At 38.8% G+C, this 24441-nt stretch overlaps 1 protein-coding gene across 3 annotated transcripts in view; it reads left to right on the forward strand.

The window, feature by feature from the left end:
* The first annotated feature begins 1676 nt into the window (after positions 1–1676).
* Positions 1677–24441, forward strand: part of syt14a (synaptotagmin XIVa) — a 43217-nt gene continuing 20452 nt past the window's right edge. For all 3 annotated transcript variants that reach the window (XM_027275287.1, XM_027275288.1, XM_027275289.1), the window contains exons 1-3: positions 1677–1719; positions 15788–15835; positions 22581–22733. In XM_027275287.1, coding sequence (XP_027131088.1) covers positions 1707–1719; positions 15788–15835; positions 22581–22733 — 214 coding nt within the window. In that variant the 5' untranslated portion in view covers positions 1677–1706. The remainder of the gene's footprint in view (positions 1720–15787; positions 15836–22580; positions 22734–24441) is intronic.

The following is a 24441-nucleotide window of genomic DNA, read 5'->3' on the forward strand; positions in this document are numbered from 1 at the left end:
CATAATTACAATTTGATTAGATAAAGATGAATGGCGGTTTAATGAACCTCGACCTGGAAATGGAGTGCAGCAGCACAGAGAGCAACTTACATCCAACAGGAGTAAATACAGGGCACTGAAGGCAGTAGGATTACAAGATAACACATCGCAGGTTATAAATTGTGTTTGTTTTGTATATTTAATGCAAGAGTCAGGTATAAGCAAGGCAAAGATAGAGACCATTTCACACAGGTAGCACTATACTTCCAATCTGGAGTAACATATTACAGCTTGTACTATTGCAACTAGTACTGTTTGACTATATTGTCCTAACTTCTTCCTTGGTTAATTATAGCTACACTTCCCAGCAGCTATGGAAAACAACACAATGAGGATTGAACAGATATTCGAATTAGCAATGATGCCTATGAATATTTAATTCCAGTGCTGTATTTAATACCTGACCTTTAAGAGTTGTGCTGCAGGGAAACAAATCACCAGCTCATGCTTTTATATTCCTCCGTCCTCTCATATTAATCAGAACATTTCAGGCGTTAGAAATCACTGTGATGACGTGTTGCAATGAATCTTTTTGTTGCACAGCTCTCAGTGACTTCCTCCGACTCCCAAAAAGGGGTTTATGAATATGGGTTTCTTCCTGTATGGCTGATGGCTGTCAGCAAGGCGAATGTAGGAAGAGGCTCGTGTTCTTTGGTTCTGAGTGGCTGACACAAACACTTACTGTTAATTTTCAGAGCGACTGCTGGTTTCTTTTTCAGCCGTCAGCAATCAGGGGATGATTAAGAACCGAGGTAGTGGGTGAACCATGATCACTGAGTCACATAAAGTAGGATTAAGAACCATGGCTGAAATAATTTCCCTCAAGTAGATATGAAAAAATAGAAAAAGGGCTTCAGGTATTGTTTTTTAAGCTTCCAACTCAAAGAGGACATTAAAGGAAGATGTCTTGATATCATTAGATTATGCTATATTACCATCTATTATGGCTTAATGATGTATCTTTGCCTACTTAGGCATCATTATTAAGCTGTAATAGCATTTAATGCAGCGTTCACTGCTAACTCATCTTAAATATGTAGCTTAACTGAGCTAAATTAACCCGAGGGATAGCTAAACCAAGACATTATTATATTAAATTATATTAATATGGCTCAAGTCCACTTAGGAGATATCACAACAGTTGATGTAGTTAGAGTAAACTACATTATTATGCTATGGTAGCATCTTCAAAGATGTAGCTTAGCCTACAAAAATCCATCATTATTGAGCTTTATTAGCATTTAATGCTAATTCATGTTAAATATGTAGTTTATCTGAGCTATGGCTCTGGCTATTAGCATCTTAAACAGCTTAAACAGCCAACTTAAATTAAGCTTGACTAAGATAAGTAGCTATATAATATAATTAAGTAGCTATATTAGCTCCTAATACAGATTTAGTTTATTTCATCTGAACTAAATTAACAGTTACATTGGCTTAACTGTATTATGAAGCTGTATTTGATGTTAATAATTAGTTTCACATAAAATAAAACATTTGTTCATTTTTTTTATGTGTAAATTATGGATTAGACATTTCTACAGTCAGCCAGCTGGTGCTTTGTGGACTGTACCACAGCGCGCATCTCCCCCCGGCTCCCTCACACTTGCAGTGGGCCGCTCCCCTTTCTTCACCGCCTGCTTTAGTGCAAGCCAAAACAGAACATCATGGCGATTGATGGTAAGTAGGCCAATAACGTCTCTCCGCTCCTCGTAATTAACTTCCACTGGAAATGATACGAGTCACAGCTGAATTATATGAACTAAAAAGTGCGTATGATTTCAGGAGGATGGCGCTTGCTTTGACTGAGAATGAGATAAAGTTTGTTGTTTGCACGAACCGGTGATTTTCCTTCCGCTGTGTGAGAGTAGAGGCAGAGATGGATCTTGAAGCGGCGGCTGCTCGGTGCGTTTCTAGCGGCGGTGCTGAAAGGACAGCTCCGCTCTCCGCACGGAGTATTTATTTTTTACAAACGGAGAGTGACCGACATGCTGTCATGTGTCTGTGCTGCTGATTTAATGCAACTCTGGCTGTGTGTTAAAGCCTGGCTGCATGTCGGTACTTTACAACTTGGGTTAAAAGGGAATAAACCTTCACTCAGATTGGGATTTAAGGTTTCATTCACTGGGTGCAACTGAGAGTGAAATCGTGCCAAGTTTTAAACCAGGACAGCTTTTTAATATCCAAAAGTTTACCTTAAGAATATTATAATATAATATCCCTGTGTATATCACCTTATGTGTGTTTCTAGGCTGCTCAGTGAGCTCACCTTTTTTCTGCTTATGTAACTTTGCAGCTTGTAAGCAGCTTTTGGTTCTTATTTTATCTGTCTGAATAATCACAATGTGTGCAGCTGTTGAAATAGATACTGTACTTTAAATGTAACTGGAAATAGGCCATCACTAAACTCAATGACAGATGACCTGCTTTATTTTAATAATAGAGAGTGGTAGCCTTTTTTTAACTTCTCAATCAGAAGGAAAACCATCATCCAAGTATGGGAGATATAAACACACACACTAATGATAATAATTTGATCTATGACTAAAAAGTATTTACAATATAAGTCTTTTCCCCCAAAAATGAATCAGTGTGCATGTTTTAATTGGACTATTCTACGTTATGTGCAAGCATGTTTTATGACTTTATTTTTTATTAGTCGAGAGATGACGAGAGAAAAGGGGAGAGATTTGAAAAACGACATAAAACGACAGGAACATTGCAATCCCAGTACATAGGTAGGCATTTTTTAAGCACTAGGCCAGTCAGAATGCCCCCAAACCTATAAAAGTTTAAGGTCGTCACCAGTCTTTGGAGCCTCATGAATTTTGGAGAGGATAAAATAATAGGACACGAGGAATACAGGACAGCAGGGTTCACCTTTAGAAACCAGCACAGTGGTGTGAAACTATACAGCAAACTAGGCAAATAGATCAGCCTCAAGCGACGGGGGCCTCGGAGCTTTGCTGGTAAGACTGTGTAATTCGGAAACACATTGTTCAGCGTGAAAAAATGTTTGAGAGTAATTTAGCTTGTTACATGGACTTATTTTGAACTATTTTGCTTATATTTGATATTTTACCGTTGGAGGGAGTTGTTGAAAATAAATCTGACCCCAGTCTTTTCAACTTTATCTTTCTTTTTTTTGTCTGTTAGGCAAGAGCACAGGAAGAATAGCTGAACCACAAATTCATGTTTTTTTTATATTCCCAGCTCCAAGATTTATAATAAACCACAACCAAAGGCAGAAACAGATTTGAAGTCTACAAACACCACAAGAGGCACCTCTTTACCTCTGCGTTACCTAATCTAACCATCATACCTCCTCTAGTTTATCACACACACCTCGCCTCAGTCGGATGCTCATTCTACCCCACCCACTGACCTCCACTTCCTGCCACATTAGTAAGCAAAGTGCCATTCCCCGAAAGGGCCATGATTATAGCAGCCCCTGTCAGTGATATTTCAGCGGTGCTACTTGGCTTCTCTGAGATTTATTCAACACCGGTGGGAGTCTGTGGTTCTGCCTGTGCTCGTGATGTTATTGGATGAACATCACGAGGCATCACAAAAAAACTAAACAAAAGGAAAAAACAGGAACAATTTGTTTCTGCCTGACACTTTAATAGGGATGTTACGGTGTCTTATTGTGGCTGCATGAATCAGTGTTTGCACGCAATTGTGTCGTTTGAAAAGCGCTGTTATTTATTTAAAGCGTGACTGTGCTCATCTAAAGTTCACATGCATGTGAGTACAACTGCAGAAGTTTTCTGTGCAGACGAAGCGGCAAACTATGTGGCTGTGAAGTGAAGCCAATAAGTACAGTACCTCAAACAGCCACTTGTGGCTGGCTGCAGAAGGAGTCAATTTCCATAAGCTCCCATGTTAACTTCACAGCAGAAATAAACATGTTTACAGCCTGGTACTGTTAACTTCACAGCAGAAATAAACATGTTTACAGCCTGGTACAAAAAGAAAAAATCTATTTTCCACATACACCCACTCTTTCAAATTATATTAACAGCGTGGCCGCTTTGATTGACAGGTTACAGGTGGCTTGTTTGAACACCCGGGCGTCATTCGGCCCTCAGGCCTACTGATTTTTTAGATTAGCCGGGACACAGGGCTACTAACATAAAAGTGGTCAGAGCCTCAGATTTTGAGCTTCAAAACAGCTCACATAAAAGTGGTCAGAGCCTCAGATTTTGAGCTTCAAAACAGCTCTTCAGAAACCTTTGGGTGACGTCACGTATACACCGTCCATTGTTTATACTGTCAGTGGTGCAGACACAGCCTAGATAAATGAAAAAATAGCCATCACATTCTCAGAGGCCAAGATTGACATCTCCAAACACGTCATTTATTTTCTGTCAATTATTGAATAGATTTGTCAACTTATTTTAGCTCTAAAACAGAGTCGGCAAAGTGTTTTACATACATAATTGTGAGATAAAAGACGGAAGCATCTAAGTGTGAGGCAAAAGCCTCAAGTGCTACCCACACATTGTGACTTTCTCGATGTCTCAAAGCTCATATTTTAGCAGCTATTTGGAGACTATTTTGATGTGACATTCAGTTGTGTTACCGGCTCTGTTTATCTTGCTAATACAGATTGTGCTTCGTCGATGAATCATCATCTGAAAACTACCATGATCAAAGCGTGCTGCTTTAAATACCAAATATATCAAAGCACCCTAAGCGTCTTAATTAGACATACACAGGTTCTTTCTGAAAAGATAACTCAGTGACTTTATATAAGTGTGTGCACCTGAAAGTTTATAAAAACATCCTGATTTGCTTAAAAGCAAGATTTTCTTGTTACACGTGTTATCTCGACAGAACTGTGTTGTGTGTGGTTCAAGTGCTCAGCCCTGGGACTGCGCTCCACGCATCAGCTCCTGTGACAAGCTGTAGACAGATCGACTGCAGGCCCAAATGGATTTGACATATCCTGGTTAAGCCCAGTTTTATGGCCGGAAGATTGAAAAGCAGCCCAACACACTTCGCTTGGTATTCTCAGTGTGTGTGGTGTGCATGAAGCCTCGTTGAGTCCTGAGCTGGAGCCAAGTACAGAGTAGGCAGCCCAGGAGGTGTTTAGCTGTGGAAATACGATGTGTTGAAATTACAGCAGCAGAGAAACTCGTCATGCTGATATTTTTGACAGTACATTTTAAATCTTACTGAAATACCTGACATGTCATTTGTCCTCTGGTGCCTTTGTCAACCAGAGAAATATACAGGTGTCTTAGTGGTAGATCACATATGTTGTTGAAGGCTGACAGAAAAACAAACAGTGCGCAGCTTTATCGAAACATTAAGGCTGTGTCTTTTTCATGAACGGTGATGCTTCCTGTCAAGGATTTTTCAATCTCTCTCCCCCCCTCCTCCTTCTACTCCTTGGCATGGCTCTGTTTGTTTTGGAGAGTTAGAAACAGGATATGAGGTGATAATAGGCAATAAGTCTTCAGACCATTTGAGCTAATGTTTCCTGTGGGGTAAGTGGAATAGAGCAATGCATTACTTTGCTCCTGTTGTGGACCATAAATCAAACCAGGAGATTTCAGTGTCACATGGGCTAAAATGAAGTGAAGAGGCTGTCAGTCTTTATATTGACAGTTTGGATTATTTATGACTTTTATAACTTAAGCCACTCTCATCAATATTTTTAGATCAACACTGGATGAAATGGCTATGTGTAAGTTAAAGGTAGTTTCTCGTATATCGACAAACCCACCGTGAATTATCACCTGACTCTACAGCTCCCTCAGCTCTGTGGAGATTAAGCACCTTTCAGCTAATTGTTTTGGTTCTGCAGCAACTTTACTATTTTGTTTCGGTCTCACCCCTCTCATCAGCATCTTTTGCCACAGGTATGTGTTTTCAGAAAGTCCTGAAAGCCCTGGTAAATCCACTATATGCCACCTGCTCAACACCAAACAGCAGACAGACAAAATTAGTGACTAGCATTTACAACAGGAATTAGTGTGGACAAGAAGAGAGCTAAAAGTAGAGTGAATATCGAACTTGAATACACCAGATGAATGCCACTGTCGCTATATGTTTGCTCAGTGTGTATGGTTTGGCAGTGATGTGTAAAAAATGCATATGTTTTAGTGTGATTTTGACACCTAATTTCATAAACTTGTCGTTATTTTTAATCATTTATTTGTCTGGGGGGTTAATAACATTTTCTTCTTTGGTCTGACAAACTCGGAACACATATTTATTCTTACTTTGTTCAAACTTTAAGAGCTACATGGAGAGAAAAGTCAGCAGGATAGGCATTGGAAGCTAAAAGTCTGGATGTCTTGTATACATGATCTCCTGTTGAACTGTGGACCCAGACCTCATTCTTTAGAGAAGTTGTAGTCTTTACTCTTCTGTTTGCTGATGCTCTGTAGTGGACTGCTCGCAGCAGTTTTCTGCTCGGCACCTTAGAGGTTTGACCTGTTGAGATTTTGGTGAGCAAGTAGACATACTGTAAACACACAAAACACTCACCTGCATGCTGTTAACCCATGCACACAACAGACACACTAAGATAGACTGCACATCCATTGCACTGACTCATCATCAACAACATTTTTGCTGTGTAATAGATTTTTTCTGTCATCTCATTGCTTGTTGTCTGGTGATTTATTGCACCGAGGACTTTTGTGCAATTGTTCTTATTGATCAGCTGTTTCAGTTGAGGCAGGAGAGATGTTGGGAGGTAAATTGGAAAAAAACAAAAAATAACAGAGGGAGATTTTGAACTCTGAAAATTAAAATGGATTTTTTAGTTGTGTATCATTGGCTTATTGTTGCTGGCTTGTTTGCAGGCTCAGGCTATCACCGACGTCACAGTATTTGTGAAATGAATAGTCTGATTCTATACTGGGTGTATGTGGCTTTGTCGGTTCTAAAAATAAGTTATGCACTGCACTACTTTGAAAGTGTGTTTTCCATTGCCCAGAGCTATGGATAGTGCTGGTAACAGAGCAATAGTGAGTGTGTTCTCAGAAGAAAACCCAGTGCATCAGTGCATGTTGCATGTGAGGAAATTAATGCTGCTTTCTCAACTTGCAGCTCAACTGTCAAGGTAAGCTGGCTCATCTTTGACAAACTGCATCCTCCAGCTGGAGCCTCCCCTGTAGTCACTCCCTCTTGCCTTATGTTATGATATGACAGACGTGTTTCATGAACGACCTGATGGAAACGCAACACCTTCCCTCTGCCTGTTTCAATAAAGTGAAGAAATTAGTTTCATAAATCAGCTATTGCTGTCATTGAGAGGATATGAAGTAACACAGGCTGATCCTCTGTCACTGTTTTGTTGATGTGGATGAAGATCAGTGCACATTTAGCAAGCTTAGCTCCCTAATCTCAGCCTATTATAAAATTATTCCTGCATGCCTACTATTAATTATTAATATTACAGCTTCGCTAATTAATAATTTTACATAAACAGTGGATCGAACGTCAAAAAACTCTTCAATACAAACCCACAGAGAATGATCACCTAACCCAAGCCAACCCTTTTCAGACAGAATAATGTCAAACAACGGGCACCAATCAGATGATCAGACCTGTCAAACCTCTCCACAGTCAGCCTGAAATGTTTCTGAAACTGAGATATTCAGGTGGATTCACGGACTAAACTCTGATAGTACCTGTTGTGTTCTTGCTTTGTTTATTTCATGTACCCAGCTTCTAAATCTGTGTCTGCTTGCAGTTTCTGCTGCAAGATACTGACATTAAGAAGTTTCTTTGGTTTGTGCCTGATGGTTTAAGAGAGAGAGAGGGAGGGAGAGAGAGCAAGCAATCGGTTGAGAGACATAGACAGTGAATAAGAGTGAGGTAGCCAGCAAAATAAAGTTATTTCCTGATTGTTTCACAGTGGTTCACAGTTCCGATTAACTCAAAATATGTTTAAAATTTACGAAACATTTGGATGATATTCATGAGGTGATAACACGTCAGTTTTGTGTTTGCAGCGTGTTCCACTGCCCATAAAAAAAAAAGAAATCTGTTTATGCGGTTTTCATTTTAAAGGCCTTACCTACCTCTATGCAGCTTGAGTTTGAAACTTAATGGGGGCAACACCACAAGTTTGTTTCCCTAAGTTCATTTTTACCACAGCATGTTCTCTCCACTGACCCCAAACAATCAAATATCTTTGTCAGGTCAATTTCTTCAGCCCAACTTTCTGTGTCACAGCCTCAGTTTATCCTTCTCTCATGAACCCAGACACGTTAGCCTTGGCAACCTGATTCAAGGGGGCAGGCAGAGGAGATTCCTTAAAGAAACTGGGGCAAATCCTAAAAATGAAGCCCGGCTGGCCCCAGACGTCTGCATGAGGCAAGACTGTGAGGCCACAGACTTCACCTTTATTTAGTTTGTGGACGTGAGACTTGCTCTCCGGTGAAGCCAAGGTTAAGAAACAAGAGCTCCTGATCACAAGAAGAAACTATTGATCACAACTGGTGCTTCATATTGATTTCTGTCAGACTCAAGAAGCGATCATGTGAACCTCTCTATGTAGTGACAAACCTCTTTTACAGTGTACTCTTGAAAGTGTCACAGGTAGAATGAATAATTCTACCTTCAAACAATGATTATTTTCATTATCAATGAAATCATTTGGTATAAACTGTCCAGCTGACAGTCCAATACCCAATTTAATTCCTGATATATGATAAAGAAAAGTAACTCATTCTCACATTTGAGCTGAAACCAGCAAAGGTTTTAACAGTGAATCAAACAATGAAGCAATTACTCGATCATCAAAATAGTTGCTGATTAATTCTTACGATCTTTCAATCAATTACTTGATGGATAGAATAACCATGGAAGCACTATGAAAAATGTCAAGCCATTCACAATTTATGGTGCAGAAAATCTTTAGGGATGTTTCTTTACATATGTTGCTGTAAGCTACAAGGAAAGAATATGGACAGCCAGATATCAGAGGAAAATCTTCATTTTGAAGTTCAGAAGATAGCTTTTGGTTTATTAGCTGTTGTTTGACTCATGACTGAGCTAATAATCAGGTAGATGGAGGAAAATAGGCAGCCTTGTCTTATTCTGGACTCAACGAGGAACCACTCAGAGTATGTTGTTAAAGGAGTACTTCACTGATTTAGCATTGCACTCCTAATAATCTAAATCAATACAAAAGAACCTCTTTTATATGTTTTTTTAAACCTATAACAATAGCCTACAACGCAATACTCACAGTGCAACTTGATCCCTAACGGTTAAAGCGAGTGGGCTACAGAGTCATTTTTAAGCTCACTCTTTTTTTTAATAGCAATAACATACACTCAGATTATTGTCCCTGTAGAGCTAAGCCAATGCTTTAAGCTACTGAGGCAACGGGAAACCTATTGACGCGCCTTACTTTACTGTGACGGATGAATGAGAGTCCAGTTGGTTTTTTAGTTCAATGCAAACAAGTCCATTTATTGACATCATAATGTTTGAATCACACATTCTCCCTCCTCCAATATACACACCGCACGAATGCAGCGACAGCGACAGCGACAGCGGTCAAAAACTGTTTTCCCTTTCCGGCTGGAAACACCTGATGCGCCCCTAAGGTTCCCACCATTATATAGGCTGCACACCCTAATTAATCAGACCGTGACCCACATAACAATTAACACAATCTGCCCTTACACTCAAACAAGAATCTGCTCTTACAGTCCCAATTGGCACTGACTCAAGTGACGTCACTTGAGGCAAGCCACAAACAGCTCCACACCACATTTTTACTCCCCAACACCTGTAAACAGACTTTAATGTGTGAAATTGGTGGAGATCCCCTTTAAACACACATTAAAAACCTAGTGTGTTTGGAGGGAGCCCATGCCAAAACTGAGGTGATTAGTTTTTGCAACGACTTGCTGCCTACATTAGGTACTAATGAGTATAATTTGGCTGTCTGTTTATATCCCCATGTGTTTTTGACAAGTGTGTTAATGCACAAATGGTTTCCCATTAATACAGTTATTTGGTTATTTAACTAATTAGCATTTGCAAGAATATTTTGATACATATCCATGTAATTAAGATGAGGAATTCTACAGTAGATTCTGTGTTTCAGACACAGAAACACTGAGAGGTCTACTAGTCAACTAGTCTTGTAACATATTTGGTAATAAAGGCTTCATAGAAGGTTTAGGTGCTTTTTAAGAAACTTCAATCCCCTGAATATTTAAAAAAAATGTGAGAGAGATTGCTTGTGGTGTGATATGAGCAACCAGCATTGCGTATCGTATTCAAGAGCACATGCAAGAAAATGTTATTTTTGACAAGTATGATGTGTGGTGAGTGAAAGAGGAGTGAAAGAGCACCGGGAGCTTCCTCCCACACACAGCTGCTGAATCGATCTGCTGGACAACAAGTCGGCTTTCAGCTCCTAGTTTGGCAGGAAAGATTTTCAGACAGTCTTGTCATGCAGCCTCTCAACTTCCTTCGACGCCTGTGTTTATATGCAGTAATATGGCTATCAGCCATACACTGCTTTATGTCTTATTGAGGTTTGTATTTACTGTACGTGTACCATTGATATTTCCTGACAGTTTTCTTGTGGCTTTTAGTAAACCAAGGCTTTAGGTAGGTTACTTTCTTATACATGGGAAACAAACTATGGAGTAATATTTTATGTTACTGTAACAGTAGTAGTGCAGGTGGCAGGAACTGTAAGTAAAGAAGATGTGCCGGAAAACCTGTTTGGTATGCGACTAGAACAAGCAGCTTAAAGTCATGTTTTTACAGACAGCTTTACTTGAGTTAGAGGATTTAGACTGTTTACTGTGTAAACAGACAGATATTGATTTGTGTCATATCTGCAGCCTGGTTCGATTTTTTCACTTCTTACACTTCAAACACAGGCAGAGATGTATAGATGTGGGTTCAATCAAATAAAATCTAATCTAATGATTGTTCTAGGACAGTCCATAAGTACTGTATGTACCAGGTTTATGAATATAACCTTCCAAATGACTTGATTTCATCTGGATGTAAAATACTGAGCTGCTCAATAGAAAATAAATTGGAAAGTCTGTGAAGGTAAAAGAACATTTTGCCAAAGTAAGGGCATGGCCTCTTAATTCAGAGCTAGAAGCATAACTTTACAGTAAAATCACTGGTTGCAGATCAGTGGCATCGAGACTTTTAGTTCTCATTAGGGCTGCCACAAATTTTTTGCTATCAATTAATCTACTGATAATCAATATATTTTTCAGTCTGCAAAAGGTTTGAGTTTACATACCGGGAAGTTTTTACTGCTTCCATAAATGAGACGTTTGCCTAAAATATGAATTTCTCAATAGACTGAATGAATTTATTGATTAATTAATCAATGATTGTAAGGGTAGTTCTGTTGTTTCTTTTGTGAAACAGACAATGACCAAAACTGAACAGAAAAGGCACTGCTCTTAGTAAAAAAAAAAAAAAATCAGTATTATGGCATTGTGTACCATAAAATAACAGATTTGCAATCATCCTGAGGTCACTCTGCATCCCGTCTGTTCTTGCACTATGTGACTTTGCCCTCCAACCAACTATTTCACTGATTTTGGTGAAACTGGATCATATTTTATGAAGTAAATGTTTTCTGTTTTTCCTCTGATGTCCTCCAGCATGCTGCTCATCAACTCCCATCAACTCATGATTCAGAGTTTCCCGATGGGCAGTAAAGTAAACCGCTTCAAATCATAGCTGTAGTTAGCTAATGTTAGCTCAGTTTGTTAGTCAGGCTGTCTGGACCGTGAGCTCAGAGTACCAGGGGTGTTAGTATTTATACTACAGGTGTTTTGGACCATTAGGAAGGACAAGACCTTTGGACCTTGCTGGACAAGAATAAATATAGGACTGACTTATAGTTGTTGGCGAGAGCTTCATGAAATAAGCTGAGCTGCTCTGTCCTGTGTTGTTGCACTTGCTTGCTAACTTTGGCTGCGTTAGAAAAGTTGTCAGCTTGCTTGTTTTTGAAATAATATAATCATAACAAATGCGCATGTACAGCTGTCCATATTTACAACAGTGCTATTGCAACCTGGGGGGGGGGGCGCTAAATTGCAAAAATACAAATTTATATGAAATGTTGCTTCAAATTTTAACTATATTCCGAGAAGGGAATTGATCTAGGTTTACAAAATCAACAAGTATATTAGTTTATACAGTATATTAATTCTCATTAGGGTGGGTTATGGTTAATGTATTTACATAATACCAATAATGTTTTAGTTTTGTACTTACAATACACACAAATGTGTGTTTCCTTTAGTGAATTTTGGGTGCTCTGCTGCCAATTGGATTAAAGGTTTTTCTGTCTGATAAAAGTTTGACCAGATAAGACAGAAATAGATTGACTCTATAGAAGAAAGATACATTTCTTCAAGCCCTACATGACAGATTCATTTATAGATATGTCATTATGTAGTTCGGTTGTTGGCTTGGTATGAAAAATGACATGAGGCAAAGGTCACCTATCACTATGACACATTGTGACACCATTAGTGTCAGTGCTTTCAGCTTTTTGTATCAGAGCTGTACTAATGTTGCAAGTGTCACAGCTGATGGCAGCCAGAGCTATTTGAGACCTCAACCTGTAGGCAGATCCCAGAGGCGGTCGCAGAGCTCAGAGACTGTGAGGCTTTCACAAGAGTGAGTAATAGTACTGAATTATAGTCACGTCTGGAAGCCTGTCTGGTAAAGAACACCGCAGCAAGCTTTTCGTAGAGGTCCTCTGTTTGAATAATAACATCTGGATATCTACCTCATGATGCTCTGATGGACACTCACACCCCTGCAGCTGCCACCCATTGGGTCCAACCACTGAGCTGACACAGTGCACAATGACAAGAATTCAGCATGACACAGGAAAAAGAAACCACCACCAGACATCGTTCTTGATGCCAGGCCCTGAAATAAAACTCTTTTATCGATTCTGGAAAAATGGATTCTTAAATTCTACATGAACAGCAAAAATTTTCGATTATTGATACACAGTAAAATTGCCAAAAACTGTGTAGCAACAGGTACACCACTCGGGTCCAGACTTGAATATCTCTATACTGATATTAATATTGATTGGGCAGTGGGTTGTATAGTGGGTCGTCCACCAATCAGAAGATCTGTGGTCCGATCCCCGGCTCCTCCAGTCTGCATGTCAAAGTGTTCTTGGCCAAGATACTGAACCCCAAAATGCTCCTGAAAGCTGTGCCATCGCCGTGTGATTGTGATTTGCTTCTGAAGTGATTAGCAGTTGGCACCTTGCGTAGCAGCCAAGCAGTATAAGTCTGTTTATTAATGCTCTGAAGTTTTATACAGACATTGATGATCCCCAGAGGATGAATCATACAGACTTCTGTGTTTACTTTTTCTCTAGTGCAACCCCAATGTTGACATTTGTGGTTTTGTGTGACATGTTTCAACAACTTTTGGATAGATTGTCGTAAAACTTTGATGCTGTATGAATTGAATGCATTGAACTTTAATACCTGTAATAACTTTTCATCTTGTGCCATCGTCAGGTCATATTTTTAATTTGTCCTTTATGACCAAAAAACTTAATATGTAACAGTTACAAACAGGTACAAGTGTTAAAGATCAAATAACAGCTGGAGAGACTAGTGTTTTACCAGTAAGATGACACATGGTGCCTATCTATGTTGAATGACACAGTCAGTGAGTGTTCAGTATGGGAAAAGACCTGTAGTCCAAACTTTGTATTTAAGAAATGACAATGAGCTATGGCCAGAAAATAGAATAACAGTTTATTGACAGTAAATGGACTTTCACAATAAACACAACTAAAGTCTTTTAAATTCCCTTTAGATGAGACAGCAGTGGGGTTATCCTTAAATTTCTGTTAATTGGTTTACACATCCCATCCCAAAACAAAGGTTCAAATACAATGTTTTCCTTGAGTTAATTCAGTAATTGGGCTGTTCAGTTCTGTTAATAGATCCACTTTGGAAGTACTCCAAAATTCAGTCATCAGTCCAGTCTTGTGTGTGTGTGTGTGTTTTTTTAATGTAGTCATCACATGCAGCTGATAGCGTAGATGTAGTGTAGATAGCATGCACGGATGCTGCCAAGATTTGTGCTAAGATTAGAAGACACCCTCTGCATCCAGAATTTGCTCATAGTTATGGATCACTGAGCTTAGAACAATGTGTTGTGGAGTCAGCTCACACTCGTTCCCATCTCAAACAGTTTCACCATCAAGCCAGGAGGCATGAGAGGATGTTGTAAAATACCTTAGGCCTTTATCTCTACTGATGGCGATAAGCAAACAACAAACAGTGGCACGAAGATGCACGATCAAAGACACAAGACTTTATCACGGTGCAGGTTTTCTAAATGTCAGAGATGCTGTAGAATGACAAACAACATTTAATAAAAGCTCTGGTTCACCGGGGTCATCTACGCAAAACAAATGATAGACTACAGTCTAATAAACAAGAAGTCTTTCAGTGTTTTGTTGTTGTCAAAGATGAAACAAAAAATGCTATATACTCTTTTTCAAACTCAATTTTATGTTTTGTTATGTATGGATGGAAGGATAGAATAAAGATTGAGGACCCTTTGTGGAGCGGCACGTCTTATTGGTTGGGCATGAGAAAAAATAACATTTTGAGAAATAGGCTTATTTGCTTTCTTGCAGAGTCTGAGTGAAGATTGATACCACTGTCATATGATGTCTGTCCAATAAAAAGCTAAAACCAGGAGATGGTAAGCTTAGCTTAGCACAAAGTGTGGAAGCAGAGCAGCAAGCAATAACTGTTCAATTTATTTGTTAAAATTTAAGACTCATGCAAAAGTGGTGAAGTAAAAGAGGTGCTGAAATTCCCGTCTATGCTGAGCTAAGCCAAGCTAACCAGCTGCTCGTTGAAGCTTTGTATTTAACGGATAGAAATGAGAATGGTATTGCTTTTCTCATCTGACGCCTGGACCCCACCACACGCAAATGTTTTGTTCCCTTCTCCACATTCATAGCCCGACAGGAGAGTTTTGCCCACCAGACTTTGTTAACTTGCTCAGATTTGGTAATTTCCCCATGGTTTATGTGCTTCTACCAAGAGTAAGTGCACAACATAGTTAAATAGTTTCCCTGTTTTAAGATTAAAAGTGTCCACAGGGTGTTTTATTTTTTTTTAAATTGACCGGATTCTCTATGCCGTTTGTGTGTCTGATATAGTTCGTCATGGCATCCATCAAAAATAGAACAGCCGCTTCTGAAAGGCACCATGGTGCTTCTGGTGGTGTCCCAAACATTGTCTAGAATGGCCAGGATGAGGTTAGCATCCAGCAGTAACTCTCAACGAGAAAGTGTATCTATTTCCCAAGAGGTGGAACTATAGTGGCTAGAAAGTGCCGTATAAATAAAGTTAATTAAAGAGCTGAAGAGATGAAAGAACTGAGATGAAGGACGAAAGGAGGTAATGTATGTACCCAGGACAGGTAATTATTATTGTTAAAACTGTTAGGTGTGGTCTAGTTAAAATCCACTCTACATAAACACATCGCCTCTGAATAGGAGCTGCTCATTACAGGATCTATGTGAAACCAGAGCTCGTGCACCGACCACACACACATCACCCAGTGTCTGTCAGTGTCTTACATCATGTGTCGTTCTCATCCTTTTCCTTTGTCTAAATGTTCCGACATATTTAAATGTGTTTCCATGATGTTTGTTTTGTCTCTCGTTCCCTCCATCATGGTGCGTCTCATTGAAACTGCATTGTCTTTCCAGGTGGCGAGCGTAACTGTGGAGTACATGAGCTGATCTGCGTCAGAAAAGGTAGGGCAGATCAGAGCTCTGGGAGGTTGACCTTTGACCCCTCATTGCCTACTCCACCTTCCTCATTATCACTGTTTAACACTCGTCCTTGTTCTTCTGTGTGCTGTGTTCACTGTTGTTGGCCTGTGGTTGTTTTGTTGTATGTGCTCATTGTTAACCGTCAACTTAAAATGAGTAATTGACCTAAATTTGAGTATAAAAACAAGTGTAAAGAAACTTTAAGACATGAAAGATTACTTTATTCCTTATGCACATATTTGTTAGTTTATTTACTCATTTGTCAGAGAATAGGGATATTTCGCTGTCTTTGAATGTCACTTTTTTGGTATGAAAAAGTTGATATAGAGCCAATATATCAGCCGATATTCAGAGACACTATTGGAAATGATCAATCATTTAATTATGTATTTATATTAGACATTGGATAACTGTTGATCCACACCTAATATCAAAGTAATAAATAGTCTATTAAATAAATCTGGATCACTGAACATTGAATAAACCATAAAAAATCTAGATGAGCAATTACATTTTTTAGAATGTTATTTTCCTTCAAAGTCAGTAGTTGCAGTTGGGATGCTAAAGTTAAGGTTAAATCTTTTTAATTTAAATGTATGACATAATGACATCACCATGATGAATGTGGAGCCTCCATGCATAATGTTGATGTACTGGTGGAGGCTGTGCAGCCACTGGCCACCATTGGAGTCAAACTCTGATACGATAGTTTGTAAAACTTCCTATCAGCTCTGAATAATCAGTCGACCCCTTGTGTGAATTATTACAATAACCATGTGTAATGTTGTGGTAATGCTTACAGCTGGCTAATGTAATATTTTCTCCATATGGGGTACCAGTGAAATACTCCATATCTCCTTGAAGGTACACGGAATGGGGGTAACAAATTAGTGTTAAGGAAGGACATAGACATAGACATCAGTAATGTAAAGTAAGTTTTTTTTGTTTTTTTTAATTACCTGGTACTTCTTGACTGATGTTATGGTACAGACAGGGAAACAGCAGGTTTGGGCTTTATATCTTTTAACAATGGAACAGGCATGAAAAGAAAACATCCCAAAAAAAAACAAAACTTTATGATCAGCTTTCACATAAAATATTGATTTTGTTATGCACACACACTACAACAGTAATAATAATAATAATAATAATGATGATGATAATAATAATGTGTCAGGTAGTATAAAGATTCGGTAGTATGATATGATGATATGGTAGTAAGGCTGGGATCATAATTTTAAAAACATACATGCTGTAAGTATTTGATAACAACTTTAAAGCTACAACCTCTACAAAAGCTTGACGTTTTGGTCCCCAGGTAAAAAAATAATAAATAAAAAATAATGAATAAATAAATAAATAAAATATATATATATATATATTATATATATAATATATATATAATATATATATACCCTATAAATAATAATAAGTACGGTGCAGAAAAACATTTTACAATGCCACAATCCAGAGTCATTTTATTGTAATATGAATTTTTTAATACCCTAATTTTATTACAATATTGGCATACTGGCACTTTTACCCATTTTTCCTGTTTACCTCTAATCTGAATTGTTACCATTTTTGTGAATTTATATAAATTGATTTAGGTGAAGACAACCTAAATAAAGCACTTTCGATATAGGAGTAAAGTTTATTGTTAAAGTTAAAGTTTTACATTTACATATAAATACATGCTCTTCTTCGTGTCGTGTAGTATCGAAGGTCACGATGGTGCTGTAACGGTAAAGTTATGTGATAACTTAACAAATCAGGCTGGTTTAAATAATCATGTTGCATCTACTCGGTGTACTCTGTGCCTCTTTTGCCACCAACATGTTCATATTCTGGATGGAGATGATTCTGTTTTAAACCAAAAAAAAAAACATGCACAAATAGATTCAGAGGGTGCTTATCACGCTGTGGGAGCCGGCTGAATGGACTGGTTGTGTAAGGGTGTGCATGTTTCATAATTTGGGTTAACCTATTTGTTCTTTGTGATTGTTAACGACTGATTACAGCAGTGTGTGTGTGTGTGTGTGTGTGTGTGTGTGTGTGTGTGTGTGTGTGTCTGTTTGTGTGTGTGTATGTGTGTGGACAGCCTCGTGGCTACACAGTAGGTGCTGTGCTTCGGAGCGTTGAACATGTGTGGGAGTGTGTATGGGAGAGCTGCTAAGAGTGCTTATGGGCTGCCTGTGGAGTGTGTGGGTGTCTTTGTGGTTTTGAGTTGATTTTGTGCTTTTTGACATTTTAACGTGGCAACTGTTTCCATGCAGACAGAACTTAATAAAGACAACAGAGACGTGCAACAATGAACACGCAAAAATAAACTGTTTGTCAGCAGTGACAGTCCACGTATACGCAGTAGCTTTTACTCATTATGTAAATGCAAATACTCAAATACCTTCTTCCACTCTACTCCAACACCTAAACCTACATCTTTAGGTACCAAGCAGCAACCATCCAACAATCTATTTTTTTTGCCACATCACCATAGCAACAGGGTCACCTGTGCAGCCCAGATGTCCTTTTCCCCAGCAACGTCCTCTTGTTCGTTCTAGGGGGATCTCTAAATGCGTCTCAGGCATTGTGGGAGATGTAGTTCTATTACACTGGCTCTCACTGTCATTGTTGAAAGAGATCGTCTTTTGGACAGTCATCAATCGAGCTGTCCGACAGCTTTTATTTTGTTTTGTTTGAGTAACAAGCGTAGGTGTGTCTGTCATTATGATGGTATCATTATAAATATGGTCTTCATTGGTTCTAACTAAAGATGTGCAGCATTTGTAGCCCCCTGCAGTGTCGCTTCAGACCGACATGACGACTGGCAGATCCAGTCAAGGTCACCCAGTTCAAGCTGGAGGTGAGGAATTAATGCTTCAAATAAAAAGCACCACCTGTTCCCTCTGTCATTTTTTATGACTGCGTACCTTCAATTTGTTTAACACAGTGATAAAAGCTATTCTTGATTTTTTAATATTTCACGTCAACTGAGTGAGACAGTGTTAAGTAACCTTTGTCTGTCTCATACACTTTATCAACCAATTAATCACTCATATCTAGGCTCTACCTACCTCTTATGGAAATCAGCTGTTGCGCTGGCACTGCAACCGACTGCCATCTGAATACAGTCTGTGTTACTCGGCATCAGATGGTTTCCTGTTAACAACAAGGACATCTGTTGATTTAATGTTCTTACTTGCATCATCAACCCTTTCAGATTAACATCAAGCAACATTTAGAAATAACACTATCATATTTTACATACATCTAAAATGATTAAACGTATAATTAAGACTCAAGAAGTTGTTATGCTGCATTGAATTCCAAATATCTCTCTTGGAAATCGAGTTTGAAACATTATTTTCTCAAGCTTCGCTCTCCAAATCCACTCCAAGCACAAACTAAATCTTACAAGCTTCTTGTATAACAAAGTCTGTTTTTGCTTAATCTTCCTGTGAGTCATTGTTCAGCCCCCCACACATTATCTAAGGGCTATTCTCTGTTGTCAGTCGTTCCTCACAGATATACTTTTAATTATTCTTATTTGTCTTTTTCATTTAGAGTCAAAACATCTTGCTTTACTGATTTATTTAATCATTATGTATAATAAGTCCATCTTTTTAATGCATTTTTACTTATTAACAGGACGCTTACAGTTATGAATAGTAAATAAGTACTAAGTAATAACTAAAGTATGTGATTTGAGAATTTAAATGCTACACACTTATTTTTGCATTTGAATAAAGAAGCAGTCAGCTTCTGTTTCATAAAAATTAAACAGGAATATGAGAAATAATGTCAGACATCCTCCACCACGCATCGCCTACACTGTGTTACAGCACTTTTATTACAGCGCTGGCAACATGTCCAATGTTGAGGAGTAAAAAAAGCGAGGATGCCCGAAGACAGAGTTTGTTTATAGTGTAAAACACAGAGTAAAAATATATATTGTAGTCTGATGTCAGGAGGCCAAAAGTAAAGAGAGAAACTGTCTGTAGATTTCTGTGATTGAATCTTCTCTTCCCTTGTTTGAGCCAGTTGGGGGAATTATACAGAGCAGGATCCCGCTCCATCTGTGCTGTGAATAATTCAGTCAACAGAGAGAAGCTGGTACAGTGTGAGCAGACAGGCATTCCCATGGGAGAACGCCTCCTGCTGCTCCCACATCACCATGTGACCAAACACTGTGAGCTACCAACAGGCTCATTAAAGCCCAGGCACATCTAACAGAGAGGACCAACATTTACACAAAAAAGATTTTAAAAAAGCTCTCTGGCACTTCTTTTCACAAAAAGTGAACACAGAAGTTAGTTTAATCTAATTTAGCATATGTAAAAACTAACCAGAGTTCACTACACTACAAAGTAACAGACTGTGTGGCCGAGTCCAGTTAATTGTTGGAGCAATTATATTGTCATCATAAATAACACAAGGCATAATCATCGCCATCATTGATTGGAATATAAGATGTCAACCGAGTGCACTTTCTCGCCAAATGAGCTCATTATCTCCCATCAGCATGAAGGCAGTCATTTGGTCTAATTGAACAAAATGGACCTCACATGTACTGGTGATTTCCATGTTGAAAGCTGAATTCGTCATTGTAAATGAGTTCAGCAGTAATTTGAGGAGTGGAAAATGTTGTGAACAAAGATCTGTTGCACCTTTCTCCTCTTATATGATGTCATTTATCACTTCTTCTTACTGATTTGTTAGTACTGATACGTCAGTCAAACCCTTCAGTGAACGCCTCAGACATTTGCTCTCTTTACTATTGATTGTTGCTCATCTAATGTAGATCTATTTCTGTACATAGTGTTACATGGTTGCTTAAAAAACTCAGAAGCCATCACCATAGAAATATCTTTTTTAACACCTGATTTCTATAAATTATTCATTTACAGTTAGAGGCTTATGAGGATTACTACACAGTTGAGTTTTCTTTTTATCCTTTGTATAATATTTTTTGTGGTTCTGAATTAAACAATGCCATTAATTGCATTATGGGAGTTGTAGGATAAATTGTTTTTGGAGCTTGGTCCATACTGGTGACTTAAAAAAAAAAATCAATATATCTCTCCCGTCTTAATGGAAGTGCAATATTAATGTAAGAGGCAGTATTTCAAAAGACTTTTTTTCAAGTGGGCCTGTAGTGGAGTCAGCAGCACATACATGTACATTGTTTTTTCCTCTCCACTGCATCCCACAATCCCAATCTTTCTCCAACACCATCCCATGGATGTTGGAGAGAATACAGAGGGGTGGCTAAGTTTGCTTTTTCTATCACAAACTTGATGTGGAAAGATTTGAATGTTTTACAGTGTGCGGCGTTACATACATAAAGTCTTTGGCGCAGCCTGCATGTTACACTGTGAATACAAATGTCCTCTGCAACACTGAGAAAAAGGAAACTGTGTTCCCCATTTCATCCCTTTATGCCTCGTGTGAATCTTATTGTCATTTACAAAGATCAACCTGAATAAGTATTTGCATTGAGTTACACTCAACAACAATAGCTTTAAGAACGGTTTTAACGAACACCTTTTACTGCACAGAATGATTATGGGCCCCTCCCCCCACCCCCTCTTCCTAATTATTGAGGATGCATCCTCAATTAACATTAATCCATTAAACTGTGTTTGTCAAACGCATCCGTGCGCACTTGTCGAACAATGAATTCTACTGACAGCAGAAGACAAGATCCAGCAGCTCTAACATGACAGCCGTTTGTACTGATGCTACACACACAAACATACACACACGAGGCCTCTCTCTACCATGTTGTTCTCAGTGTTTCAGCTCAACATTATTTTCATTATGCTCTGGAAAACCAGTAAGAAATTTCCCTCAGAGTGACATTTTTTATATCACGGAGCTTGTCTAACAGCTTGTGAACAGTCAGTGACCCACTCATCCTCTGTGTGTGCCTGATTGCAACAAATTTTTTTGGCAGCGTAAAGTGTCGAATAGATTTCATGAAACTCCGTGCAAGAGCTGACAGTCCAGCTCCTGAATTTCTGTAGACATCTATGAAGTGAAAATATTCTACTAAATTATCGCCGCTTGAATAGGTTTGATTAGGAGTGGTTGAGGACAGAGATGTTAAGTTTATTTGATGTCACACGGTTGAGCTACTACCAGCAACATTATGTCCTGATAGCTTAGACAAGAGGTCTCTCCAGTGGCCTCACCTGATGATGACAGAGCACCTCCATGAAGGCGTTGGAAGGTCATACGGCTGAAAAACAGTGATTTGTTTTTTTTTATTGATGTGTGGCACTCAGAGTTTGACTTCCCTGTGTCTGGAGTCTGATCTCGTGTTCAGACGTGCACCTGAACCTGTTGCTATAGCAACCATCCTGGCTGTGTCGCTGGCGCCGCTTGTTTTTCGGTCCTGTCTTTCAGCCCTCTTCAACCGAGCTGCCTCCGTCTCTCTCACCTGTCTTAAGGTGATGATTGTAGCGGGTGATATAGATTTTTATTTATGTGAAAATCAAACCATTGCACTTCGACTACTCTCAGAGAGTCTGAGAATTTAACACTAATTCACATTAAACAACAAACCATTGCTAAGAAGACTGACATTCTATTATGGTTCGTGAATAAAAAGTTGTTTACTGCTGCCATGCTTACTTTGCTAACCTTTCTCCTGTATACTCACCTTGGCCTCATTTGTTTTCCAACTTGTGTTTTTTTAATTCTGAGTTGGGTTTCTGTGTCTCAGTCTCTCCAGAGGTGCTGGGGTTTCTGACAGCCATCGGACTCTTCATCATTCTCATGACCCTCCTGTTCTGGTACCTCAACAACAAGCTGGCACTAGAGAACCCAGGGAACCTTCAGTGCCTTGATGACTTCAGGAAAAAAACAGATCTGCAAGGTGAGGTTGTGTTTACGTATTTGGGCTTTTGTGCTCAAGGTTTCAAGGCACATTTCACTGTACTTATGTCTTCAAATCTTGGATGTTTTTAATAGTACATCTGATGAATCCTATCAATTGCTTTTGCAATCATGGGTTATTGGTCGGACCAGTTTCATCCAATGCTGACAATCCAATTGTGAACTAAAAAACGATGCTCATCTTTTTGACAGCTCTGTTCCTCGTTCATCTGACTACTAAGAACAACACTGACATCACAATTAACCAAAATTTGATGGACTTAAATTCAACATGAAACATTTTTTTTGTGTCATACAAATACAATCCTTAATTAAAAGACATTTTACACTTCCATTGTTGGAGACGGATCAGGAACTAAACCACAACCCTTCTTAAAAGTTTCCACATGACTCTCATTCTCATTGTTCCAATATTAAACTCTGGGCTCCACCCCGTCTCTATCCAAACCACCTGTGTCGTCCACCCGTCTGTAAAATTATGGACCCATGCCACCGACTGCAGCATGAGGCCTGACCTCTGCATGGGGACATTTTCCACTGGCACTGGCCTTTCTCAACCCGTGAGGGGATTACTGTTGCTGACAGATGTAGGCATGTTTACTTGTCATCGTCCGCAGGGCCTCAAGTTTAAAAGGTTGGAGGCCCCAGGGAGTCTGCACAGGGAGTTGTCTCTACCCTGAGAAGCCACCTGGTAAACAGTCAGTTAAAAACAAAGGGAGGCAGTTCTAAGTAGTGAGGTGATCTTTGCAACATCAGTATATATATGTATTTTTTTTTTTGCAATAATATGGGACAGTTATCCTTATTTTTCATAGATTGTGTTGAGTTATAATGCAATCTAGTGAGATTATGCTTCTGTATTCAGTATGCCAAAACTACTATTTTTACAATGACATTGTTCTGATAGATGAAAAAAATTTTACTCTTTATGTTTTTTGATCTAAAATAAAACTTTGCAAATACAATTTAGAGATTTTTTTTAGACTACATGGGAAATGTTACAGCGCTGCTGCGCTGGCTGGAGTCATCTTAAAGCTCTGCTGCCACTTGCTGGAACAAATGTGAAGCTACAACTGATGTTCCAATGATTGGTCGGTTTTAAAATACAAATACAACAGTTCATACATTAGAATATAGAGATCAACTTCACCTTATGTATATGTTAGGATATGCCATTTCCCTGTCATGTATCATGTGACTGGGCCTTTCAATAGCAGTCCAAATGAAGGCCTCCACTTTAAGTAAACATAGCCTCAAAAACTGAACAGAATCTTGTTAAAAGTCATCCAAAGCAACATTCAGTCTCCAGCCAAAACATCTTGTCAGTATGTTCTTTGTCCATCACCTGTTTTTTTTCCTGTAAGTTTCCAGGGCCTATATTTATGAAGCAACTCTGAATCACTAGACAAGGACAAATAAACACCAAAACACCTTTGAGACACCCTTGAGAATAGATTACATTGTGTGTGACGACACCCAGAACCATAAAACAAAATGAATCATGACTGTAATTTTCTCAGTGAATTCTGCACATACAAAACACTGGAAGTGGACAACGCAGAAGAAATCAAATACAATACAGAAGGGTGAATCATAGGGTGAGTGTGCAGATCTTTTTTAATCTTTGACTGAATGATCTATGCTCTCTGCTCACAATGATCCGATCACCAACAGCTGCCACAACTAAA

The sequence above is a fragment of the Larimichthys crocea genome, chromosome XXIV (assembly GCF_000972845.2).
Source record: "Larimichthys crocea isolate SSNF chromosome XXIV, L_crocea_2.0, whole genome shotgun sequence".
In the NCBI taxonomy this organism is placed as follows: domain Eukaryota; kingdom Metazoa; phylum Chordata; class Actinopteri; family Sciaenidae; genus Larimichthys; species Larimichthys crocea.